Source organism: Rhagoletis pomonella, unplaced genomic scaffold, assembly GCF_013731165.1.
Source record: "Rhagoletis pomonella isolate Grant_MI unplaced genomic scaffold, Rhpom_1.0 Rhpom_scaffold_00013, whole genome shotgun sequence".
NCBI classification, from domain to species: domain Eukaryota; kingdom Metazoa; phylum Arthropoda; class Insecta; order Diptera; family Tephritidae; genus Rhagoletis; species Rhagoletis pomonella.
The window spans coordinates 23,934,383-23,946,852 of record NW_023458567.1 but is presented as its reverse complement, the minus strand read 5'-3'; the positions used below and the strand labels follow the sequence as shown (position 1 = coordinate 23,946,852).

At 33.5% G+C, this 12,470-nt stretch overlaps 1 protein-coding gene across 5 annotated transcripts in view; it reads left to right on the top strand.

Moving 5' to 3' along the window:
- LOC118749015 (zinc finger protein 583-like) overlaps positions 1-12,470 on the top strand; it is a 180,913-nt gene that overhangs the window by 111,201 nt on the left and 57,242 nt on the right. The window contains exon 9 of one of the 5 annotated variants that reach the window (XM_036483806.1): positions 4,775-5,811. The exons of the other annotated variants lie outside the window; for them this stretch is intronic. Coding sequence (XP_036339699.1) covers positions 4,775-5,722 — 948 coding nt within the window. The 3' untranslated portion in view covers positions 5,723-5,811. Of the gene's footprint in view, positions 1-4,774; positions 5,812-12,470 lie in introns of those variants that run through there. 5 annotated transcript variants of the gene reach the window in all.

The following is a 12,470-nucleotide window of genomic DNA, read 5'->3' as shown; positions in this document are numbered from 1 at the left end:
GCACTCCTTAAATCAACTGCACTCTGAAAAAAATTTAAAAACTTGTGTTTAATAAAAAATTTCTAAGAAAATATAACTAAAAAATTGTTTTCATACCATTTTCTCACAACATCCAATATGTTTGGTTATTAAACCGCTGGCAGTTCTTGGTCCGCTCGCTTTGGAATTATCGAGAAATTCAAATAGGTATCGAAAACGAAATTCATTAAAATGTAGAAGACATATAAGCCAATGCAACGGCCTTCCCAAATCGATCTCAAAACGCCTTACTATGCCATTCAAAACGTCTGTGTTAGTGTTTTCTCCATCGCTGCAAATGCCAATTAAATTATTTAAACTGGAACTCTTTTCGCTGAAAAACTCTCAAAGCTGCCTTTGCTTGGTAAAAGCATCTCCAGCTTGAACTTTCACATATCCTAATAGTTTTGGGTTCGGCTCTTTAAGGGCGACTAAATGTGGTTCTTTAACCATGATTTGGTGGTATTTGCCGTAAATTTTTACCATTGTTAACGCGTCATTTTTTCTTCTAGCAAATAAAAAGTAGCTGAGGTTGCTGTCTTCTGTTTGGCTTTTGCGTACTGCTTCCCGTGCCTTCATCTTTTCTCTAGCGACTTTATTCTTATACATAATAATTAGGTCTCCAGTTTCATCTCTGTAGTCAATATCCTTGAAGAGAGCTGTTGCTGAATATGAAGCTGCTCTGTTAGATATGCCAAATATGTAACACATCATCACAAAATTCAACGTCGAGTACCTTTTGGGGTAAGCTCGTGGTTTCAATGAAGTTATAAAAAAGGTCAACCTCTCCGGAATTTTCCCACAAAGGCATAGGCTTGCTTTTAATTTACATTTGCATTTCCCGATGAAAAACAAATCATCAATCGATTCCACAAAACTTCTTAACTTAATTTTAGTTTTTGTTTCTCTTTTTGTACTTTTTAATAAACTGGTTAAGTTTTAGTATGACGCTTTTTTCATTCATAAGATTAATGCAATGTCCATTCCATATTTCAGTTAGTTTTTTTGACACGTCAGCAGTGAAATTCTTGTAAGCATACATTTTTCGTGTGGTTGGACAAAAAAAAACTAACACTTTAATACATTACGTTTGCTTTTTAAGTTAAGGCCACTAAATTCTTGTACTCCAAAAACGCTAACATCTGGAGAAGGCATATGACATGGTATATCTAGATCAAAATGTATTCAACAAAGTGTGATTGATTTTGACATTGCTCTCATAAGAAACAGGTTATAATGTCAAATTTAAATGAATTGTTAACCCATTCGAAAATGTGTTTTTTTTTTTCAAATTTGAATTTGTTTAAAAAAAATTACACACAAATTTTTCAAGCAACAAATTTTCTTAATAAAGGTGAAATTGTTAAGAGATAAACCGCCGAGGAGAGCAAGTAAGTACATTTAGGTTTGGTAATGAGTAAATACGTTCGACTTTGCTTAAATATTTAATGTAAGGAAACAAAGATGAAACGAAACAAAACGTTTCAACGGTTCGCTGTATGCAATAAAAGTCAGGAAAAGAAAATAGTGCGATGTTTTAAACCACCTAGTTGCGAATTAAGACGGCAGCGATGGGAAGAAAGCTGTGGTGTTGTACTACGTGATTCATCTCGCGTTTGTGAAAACCACTTCAAGGAAAGTGATTTCATTAGTTGTCCGTCCGAATCAAGCACTTTCAAACGAGCTCGTTTATACCCAGGCGCAGTCCCAATGCCATACGAAATAACTGATACAAGTGAGGATTTGGTACGCGATCAGTCAAACAGACGACTCTTTAGAATGCACGTTGCGAACAGAAATATTTCGGCTTATCGAAATAATTAAAACCAGGCAAGCAAGTATGGAAGAGCTTAAATTAAAACCGCTCGAAGCAAAGTCTTTAATGGAAAACTATTTCGCATGAAAAAAATTTAATTTCAAAATTGTTAGAGTTAAGCTCACATATAAAATTGGAAACAAATGTAAAATAATACTTTTATAAGTGTCGTATAATGTTTAGGATAAAAAATTTAAATATAAAAATAAACGCACAAAAGCATAAAACTTGGGCAATTAAAAACAAGAAAATTGCTCAAACCATTTTATAAACAATTTTTTTTTTATTTTATTGACAAAATATATGTAATGTAAGTAAAAAAAAACTATAATCGAAATAAAAGCCTACGGCATCTGCTGACAAGATACATGCATCACAAAGGGTTAATTCGTTTGTTTATACTTTTTGACATTATATTACGTTAAAAGAGAGCCGCACTGAGTTGTCAATCACACCTTGTTTAATACACCTTGATCTAGATAAAGTAGATACTGCTATATGCATTTCTGAAGTTGATGACATATACGAAAAATTATTTTCCATTTTATCAAATTATAAATTTAAATTGCAAAATCGAAGAGACAACAAAAAATGCGCACGCTCTTTTTGTTTTCACTTGCGTAATTGATCTTAAACGGCACTAATCTCGAGTTACAACAAATCTTTAGGCAATTGTTTTTTGTTTACATAAGTATATTGTAATATTTAAGTAAATCAAATCATGGTACAATAATTACAGGTATTGTCTTCCCAGAGAGCGCATTTTGCGATCTGCCTTATTTGAAAAACATCATTGTTGCCCACACCAAAAGGTTAACTGTAAGGGAAAAGGGATATTTCTGTACACCATAAACCATACATGTCCCCTTTTTTTTTAACAAACCGTCTTGCAGAGAACTTATTTAATTGCAAAAGCCGAAAAATAAAAAAATGCTTAGTAAACAAATCAAAAATTACACTGGTCTACAAGGGTTTTGCGAATAAGACGGGACCTGGTGTTTCCGAACGGATTTTTCGTGCTGAACACGAATCTGGGGTCCAAAACTTCCCATCACGTCACGTTTTCGAGAAAAAAGGGGTTGAAACCCCTAAAAACAGCGTTTTTGGCCATTTTTGAAAAATTGTAGAGCTGAACCCTGACGTGCTACAAACTTTGTATATGTCAGAAATTAAAGGCTAAATCGTGCCCTTTCGAATGAGCCCTATGCCGAATTAATCGCATGCACCCTTAGATCAGGGGGTGTATTTGTGTCTAGGAGTCCAATTTTTATATCCACCATATTCGACCCGTCATCTTAAATTTTTAAAATCTAACTGCAGATTCGTAATCAGCGAATTTTAATATAGTTAAAACCTTGGCATTATTAATTTTCTATGATCGTTTAAGATTAAATTCTTTCTGTGATCAATTTTTCCTGCACCCCTAAACACAAATACACCCCCTGCTTTAAGGGTGCACGCGATCAATTCGGCATGGGCTCATTCGAAAGGGCACGGTTTAGCCTTTAATTTCTGATATATGCAAAATTTGTACCACGTCAGGGTTCAGCTCTATAATTTTTCGAAAATGGCCAAAAACGCTGTTTTTAGGGGTTTCAACCCCTTTTTTCTCGAAAACGTGACGTGATGGGACATTTTTGACCCCGGATTCGTGTTCAGCACGAAAAATCCGTTCAGAAACACCAGGTCCCGTCTTATTCGCAGAAAAAAAGTTGAAATTTGTAGACCAGTGTTATTATTCCTCACTGTTTTAAACGATTTTTTTTTTCTTTTTTTTTATAAAAATTATAAAAATTAAATTGAGCGAAAACCAAAGCAAAGCCAACTAAAAGTAGAAGAATCAACATTGAAATGCGTCAAAATGAAAATAAGGGAGCACGAATTTCGATGTGAAGCAAAACTCTCTGGGAAGACAATACATGTAATAATTGTACCATGAATCAAACAAAGTTCTGAGGTATTTATAAATTATTGACGTTGATGTCTTTCAAAAATCTCACTCAAAAGTCCATTACTTTAAATAAAAAAAAAAAAAAAAACTGAACTTATAATTTTTTGTCAAACGGCTCATACATGGATGAATGCTAACCAGTTTTACTCGGCGCGTAACGGGAAAAATCGTGAAATTGCTATGGCTGTGACTGATGTTAGTCGAAAAAAAAATATCGTTATATAGGATGTGGGCGCGGTTATTGTCCGGCTTTAAAAATTTTCAGCCAACAAGGCCAACAACTGTGTTTGGGAGAAATTGGTGAAGCGGCTACCAAGATATACAAATGTAATCATAAGTAGACGTAGCTACGCCTATTTTCCAAAAATGTATATATATTTTTTTTTGTTTTTTGTTATTTTATGGCCTTATAACAATTATATTCAACATTTTTGATTGGGATCGAGGCCGTTTTAAATGAAAAACTATTGTGGACAATTTATAATATTTTCTAAAAATCATTGCAAATATCAATCTTCAGCTAGCAAGCGTCAGTAGTTACTAAAATATAGCAGTAACTACCGTTATATGGGAGGTAGGCGTGGTTATGGAACGATTTTGCCCATTTTCAATACTATCCGTCCTACGCTTAAAAGAAGTAAACATTACCAAGTTTCGTAAAGATACCTCAATTTTTACTCGAGTTATCGTGTGCACAGATGTGAAACTTCCCCTTGAAAAATCGCTGGCTCGAAATTGGTTTTAGATCCATAGCAAACTTGCTCAGAATCACCCGTAGAGCATTTTCCGCATATGCGATTTTTCCGTTTTTTCGGTCCTCTACAAATGTATGTAAGCTAATGAATGCTAAAAAGTGTACAAGTGACTCATATTTACCCATTGGATCTGAGCTTGGGATTCATTTTTAGAAAAATGAATACGTTTAACCAGACCAATACCGTATACTTAAAATCAATATGTATGTATCTGATGTTTTTATATTTTAACAGGAAACATTCTGCGGACCAAACAGTTTGCTAAGTGATGCACAATTTGTCGGATTGGCCAAAATATACAAGACGCACCCATGTCTCTGGAATGAAAATGAGATAGCATATAGATTTGCTAACAGACGTCGAGAAGCCCTGGAATATATACTTCAGAAATTCAATACAAAATTTGAATTAAACTTAACTAAACGTGAGTTGGAGAATGAGATTTCGCGACTGCGGAAAATATGTTCATACGAAAAGACCAAAAAAATAGCATGTAAACGAAACAAAAGTATTTATAAACCTAAATTCGCATATTACCAACACTTAGCTTTTGCTGAGATCGATGTTCGTCCTTTTGAATGCTCGATTTGTGGGAATTTACTTCGTAGCTTAAGTCAGTATACCATACATTTGGCATCCCATGATGGATCGCTACCATTTAAATGCATTGTTTGCGGGCATGGATTTCAGTTGGCAACTAATTTAACGGTACATTTACGAAGACACGTTCAAGACTACAACTACAGCTGTGAGGTATGCAACAAGTCTATTGCAACCACAAGTGAGTTAAAAAGCCATATGCGTATTCACACTGGCGAAAAGCCGTATGTTTGCGATATTTGCGGCAAGAGTTTCCGAATGCTAAACGAATTTAAAGAGCATTTGCTGCGACACGAACAACGCAAAATTCACCAGTGTTCAATTTGCCCAAAGGCCTTTTATAATAGAAATAAGCTTAGGGACCATATGGCCTCAGTTCATGTAAAAGTGCGGAACAAAATATGCAATGTGTGCGATAAAGGATTTACGACTCAGAGACAACTTCGTCAACACCAACACATTCATGATGCAGAAAAAAAATTTGAATGTAGGATTTGTGGAAAACGTTTTTCACAACCCGCTGGACTAAGTGGGCATTTAAAATCGCATGGAGCATCGTTATCTGCTAATATTGAGTACTAATTTTTAATAACTTTATATTTTATTTGTACTTTGCTGTAAACCCAAAATACACAAATATTTTTCTTGTCACATAGTACATAAATTATTTTGATTTCGCCCAGTATTAAATTGTACAAATGAAGAGTGGAAAGGGCAAAAGGACAAAGTTACCTACTGCGAGTGTTAGAAAGAAGTAAAAAGGTTTTTTGTATGTATTTTAATACATACAGTTATTAATGTAATTTCTTAATAGCCCAGTACGGAAAGAAACTAGTTTAAATATTGATGTTCAACCAGTTTTTTTGCACACCACAACTGATTGAAGATCCGATTTTCTTCCTTGGAACGAACTGTTTACTTTACCATGGCGATTTCCTAGGAAACAGTCAATTATGCGACTCCGCATTTGATTTCAACTACTTTAAAATGCATTTGGCTTAAACCACTTCAAAGTCAGTCGGCACTATTATGGCTGTCGATGCCGACGTCGATGTAATTTTTTCATCAAAAAATAGCCTTGTAAGTCCAACTCCAGCTATGCTTACCACAGTTTTTTTGTGAGGAACACCTTTCCTCAAAAATACTGCGGTCAACGTAGATGGAGTTAGACTTACGAGGGCTATTTTCGATAAAAAAAATGACATTGACGTCGACGTCGACAACCATATTAGGGCCGAGTATGTTTCGTTTCAATACACTTTCGTTCTGCACTTCACAGATGCTTTTTCATATTTCCAAGATACAAAAAAAAATTGATTGTAATTTTCACATGTTGCCTTTGTTGGGATTCGAACCCGGAACTTCTGGAAGCTAACATGTGACAGCAGGCATCTCTGCACGCTCAGCTACTGCCAGACATGTAAGTGTGCTTTCAACTACTTAAAATGCATTTGGCTTAATTCAAAGTCAGTATGTTTCTTTTGCATATTTCTTTTCAACCAATTTAAAATTACTTAGTATTAAATGCTGAAATAGTTAATTGTATTTTCAAAGGTATTTGCAAAGGTATCACAAGTGTAAGCATATTGTTTATCTCAAGGAGGCTGCTAGGTGAATATACATGAATTTCAAAATAGTTGCTACATAAGCAGAAATCAATTACTTTTTCTGAGGTAATTGGTTGGGCTATGCCGTACTGGGAGATTTAAAGCCTTATACAATAGATTAACTTCACAATGCTTAAACAAACAGGGAATACACTCGCAACAAAAGTTAGTGTTGTTGTTAGTAAGGTCGAATACAACATGAAAATAGGTTTCTTGTAATCCCTGATTTTATTAAACAAAAAAACAGTTGTTTTCGTAGCTGATCCACTTATCATTAATAGGTTTGCTATTTTTCATCCAGTTTTAAAAATCAAATATGGTCTAAAAAGAGGATTGATAGACCTTTAAAATGATGTACAAATAACGCTTGTAAATTTCGTTTCGCAGAAAAAAATAAATAAAACAAAAAACAGTTTTAAAGTACAGTATTCTTTGAAACAGCTTTTCAATAAAATAAAGGAATTCTTGGTACTATGTGTACACGTGTACACCCCGCGACCAAATGATTCGTCTTACAAAATGTAAATCCAAATTTTCTAGTTTGAAGTATCTACAAAATCGATACGTGAGTGGAAGATCGGCCTATCTCGGCAGCCAGTTCAAAAACGCCCTATCTCAGAAAACTTTTCAAGAACGCCCTATCTCAGACTTTGGTTGAACAACGCCCTATCTCAGCTGCCGATTCAAAAACTCTCTACCTCAGCACATTTTGAGTGTATTTTCAGCTGAGATAGGCTGTTTTTAACCGAGTTTTGAGATAGGGCGTTCTTCAACCTAATTCTGGGATAGGGTGTATTTTAATAAATTCTGAAATGGGGCGTTCTTGAACAGTTTTCTGAGAAAGGCGTTTTCGAACCGGCTGCCGAGATAGGTCGGTCGGTCTTCCACTCAGGTGACGAAATACCGTTGATTTAAATGAATTTTTTTTTGCTGTCGGCTCATTATCTCGTTAATTGTTCTCTGCGCCGGACGTCCAGTAAGTGTTGTTGTTGGTCGGAATATTATTATAGTTTTATTATTATTATTATTAATATTATTATTAATATTATTATTATTATTATTAATATTATTATTATTTTTAGTACACTTCTAAGCAAGTTAGGATTTTCTGCTTTTCACCACGTGAAAAAGCATCTCATCTTCCATCCGAATCAACCAAAAAGTGAAAATTGATTTTTTGACACCTAAGCCCCCTTTCCGTAGACCAGGTCACATATAAAATAATAGCCGTTTTCGTTGTTCGGAGTTAACTCATAAACCACTGCATAGATTTCAGTCAAATTTTTAGTGGATATACCTTGCATTTATGGTCCAAGTATAGGCTACAAGAAAACTCGGTAGGTGGCGCTGGGGTCTAGTTATTTATAAAAGTTGTATTTATGAACCGATTTCGTTCAAATTCAAAACGTGTGCCACCTCCATTATGAAAAATACTTATTCCAAAAATATTTATGAACTGAGTTCTTTTAAATTCAAAATGTAAGCTACCAGCATGATGGAAAATACGTTTACCAGACCTGCTAGGTGGCGCGGGAGTCGAGTTATTTATAAAAGTCGTATTTATTAACAGATTTCGTTCAAATACGCAGCTAAATTCCTAAAATTCCTTTGCTAAAAGTGGACCGCTGGAGTTTAGGTATTTAGAAAATCCGTTTTTTTTATAAAACCTGATTGGAATTCATAATTCGTATTCATTTCATGACAAGCAAAGGTTTTGCACAAAAGGGACCCAATGGACGACGCTGCACCCGAAATATATAGAAACCCCCCGGGGTTTGTTCTACTTTGGCCCTATGTTTGTCTTAAACGAATTTATTCTACAGATGGCTAAATCAAGGATGCGTTTAGGTATGCATATAAAGACCGAAAGACTGCGTAAGCGTGATCTTGCATCTACCTCCGATTGACGAAGTTGCTAGAGGCGGTCGTTATTACAGCAGTAAGACTCGCAGAAACCAATTCATAAATATTAAGACGAATTGTAAAAGTAGCGAATTGACAAAGAAGGATTCGACCACATCTGTCCAAGAAGGAAAACGATAGGTATATCAATGGCTTCATTTGAACGATATTTAAGAGATCACACGACTCATTTAGTCAATGTACGGGAAAAACTTTTCATCCTGTGGGAAAGCGTGGATTATTGGCCCTCCTATAATTTAAAGCGCTCATCTGTGCTCTTGAGTTTTATTGGCTTACATGGAGCATCGGACCAATGCTGAAGTTGCAAGATCATAGAAGAATATTACGCACGCTTGGCAGAGATCTCACAGGTGGAAATAATACCATCGGTAAAACGCATGACATCGAAAGGGATTAGTATTCCATATGGAATCACAGCGCTACTATTTTTGGCATATGTGGTGAGGAGGATTTCGCTCTTTAAACGTTTAAATTTAAACTAAAAATGTTTACTTTACAGACCGCTTTTGCTTTTAAACGCTATTTTTGAATTGGCCAACGCAAAAGATCTTATTAGGCGCCGCGAAGCAAGCGGGCATTTGCTAGTTTTTTACATAAAATATTGTCTTACGATTTTAAACGCCATATTGGATCGGCCATTTTCTTCTTTGGTATTTTGACTTCAGATTCAAATACAGCGACCACAAAAACCTCTGAAAACCCCAATTCATGTGAATATACTAATTTTTTAAATTATGGGCATAAAATGGGTATCAAATATTTTCTTTGTATGAAAAAAAAAACGTGTGACGCCGCGCAGTGTTTCGACTATATGGAGGCAGGTGGAATAAATAGTACACCTGCACTCTTGTGGGCGGAAACATTAAATTTCATCCGATTTCCATGAAATTTAGTTAGTAGTATCTCTTTTATTAGAAAACCCTAAATATAAAATATGGGGAAGAGTGGATCACTATAACGTCCAAAACTCACAAAAAATGTGGGCCCAATCATTAAATGTGATGAAATGTTGGTTAATTTTTGTTTTCTGCTTTCCACTCTCAGAAAACAAAGGTTATACTATAAAATGACTTAGATATTTTCCATCATGCTGGTAGCTTACATTTTGAATTTAAAAGAACTCAGTTCATAAATATGATTTTTATAAATAACTCGACTCCAGCGCTACCTAGCGGGTCTATTTTTCGAATAAGTATTTTTCATAATGGAGATGGCACAGGTTTTGAATTTGTACGAAATCGGTTCATAAATACGACTTTTATAAATAACTCGACCCCAGCGCCACCTAGCGAGTTTTCTGGTAGCCTATAATAAATAGGATCATATATGCAAGGTATCTCCACTGAAAATTTGACTGAAATCTATGCAGTGGTTTATGAGTTAACTCCGAACAACGAAAACGGCTATTATTTTATATATATAGATAATACTAAGAGGGTCATTCCATTGAAAAGAGGATAACGACATAAATTTAAATATGCTCTAATTATCTCTATTTCATTAGTCACCTCTTATTAAATGACTGCATTTCATTAACCTGTGATGAAATATTAAAAAAAATCAAAAGAAGTTGCAATTTTTGTCTATGGAAACTTATATTTATTTATGTATAATTACTTGACACCAGTCACAAGGAGATGTCCCACCAGTCACAACTTTAAATATTTTTTAATATTTCTATGAAGATCATATACACCTCGTTTTTTTTGGAAACGAAAGCGTATAATTCATATTTTACAACACAAATACATATATAAAATTCATCTTTGATTGCACAAGGGTAAAAAAGAGTTCTTTTCAGTGTCCCACCAGTCACATTCATTCAAATGATAGTTACATAAAACTAAGATCTCGTTTAGTATTTTTGTTAAAGCAATTTTATACATTAGTTATCGTTCTTTGTTAAAAAATATTTTTCGCTGTTGTATAAGCTCCGACGGCATAGTTAAAACTCACAATTGATCACATTCTGGAGTAAAATGTCCCACTAGTCACAATGGAATGGCCCAAGAATGGCTTATTATTATGTGATTTAAGAATTTTTTTGGGTGGCTAAATTTGAATCTGAAGTCAAAATAATAAAAAAAAAATAATAATAATAATAATAATAAAATAATAAATAAAATAAAAAAACGTAATGGCGCCTAAAACTAAGTGAACGGTGTTTAATCAAAAAAAATCATCTTCAGAAAAACTTTCAATATCCTAGTTCTATAGTTACAAATATATTTTATCTTAAATAAGTAATATATCTTGAAATTTACGTATTTTTTATTGGTGAAACATTGTTTTTAGTAAAAATATCACAGTTGAACTTATTAAAAGTCATACTTTATATAGAACTTAGCAACATCACTTTCACAGTGATCATACAAACTGAATTTCAACTTTCTGAACTAAAACTGAAAAATGTGTAGCACCTTTCAAATGAAGTTTTATTGTTGTTTTTTTAATATTCGCAATGTTTTTCCAGTTAAATTTTTTTATTAATTGATCATAAAATATTGATCATCCCAATGGGACTGAAAGCAAGCTGCTCCCCAAGGCTTGCACTAAAAAATAAATAAAAATAAATTTCTAACAATGCTCAGAAAAAATGTCATTTTGAGTAGTTACACTAAATATTTTTTTAAGTTAATTTACACTTGCGATGAACTAATTAAGAGCCAGGGGTGACGCCGATCTTTCAAAGTACACAATAAAATAAAAATCAACAGATTTTCATCGACTGATTTTATAGACCACAAAGTTTTAGTGTAAAAAAGTGTTATGTTCGAAGCAGCGCTGATTTTGAATAATTTTTTTTCTGAAAGCCTTTTCCGGTATTTCCAGGAACAGTTTAAAAAAACTTTCGTTAATTAAAAAAAATGTGAACGGTGTTGCATATTTTCTTCTATAAGAATTACATCTTTATTTATCAATTTTCTTAACCTTCTGCAATGATTGGGTCAAATGGTCCAATTTTCATGAAAAAATTCTTTAATTACAGAGTAAGGTAGTTTTAAATAAGCTGCGGCGTTGTCTATTCATTAAAAGCATAATCAGCTATGGTTTTCCAAAAAATTGAAGATTTTTTTTTCGTTGGTTTACACCCACAGTATTTTTGAAGCACTTGTCGATAAAGTGTCTGAATGCGATAAATAAAATATTAGCTGAATACATTTTGAAATACCGTTTTTTCTTCTTAGAATTAACTAGTTTCTATCACTGTGTCAAAATTACCCAAAAACATTAGGGGGAGAGGTAAATTCCAAACACTGCAGAAGGATTAAAATTTAGAGTAAAAAGTTCGAAATTTTTATATCGATTTGCTGAATTTTTAAAATTTTTGTATCAAGTTTAGAAGTTTGATTTATGTATTTAGCTTTGATAATAACATTCCGTATTCAGCAGTAAGCGCTCCCTTCCTAATTTCACACTTCATTGTATTTTAACATTGTGCTTCAACTACACTGGCGGTCAAAAGTGGATGAATGGTGTTTTTTTTTTTAATATTTAGAATGTTTTAAGCTAAAATTTTGTTGTTAGTTTTAAATAAAAATATGGTTCATGCTTTAACAAAAATCATTTACTTTGATGTAAAGTTTTAAAGTTCAAAGTTTTAACATAATTTATTTCAAAAATTTTTATCTAAATTTTGAACATTTTAATCAGAATATTTACAAATGTAGTTGCAAGGCTTATACAATTTTAGTAAAACATGTGCAAATTTTTTATCGACAGCGTTTTGTACTTTTTTCCATATACACATGAAAATTTTGTGGAACAATATGCGCAAGACTGTTTACGAAAAAAAAAAA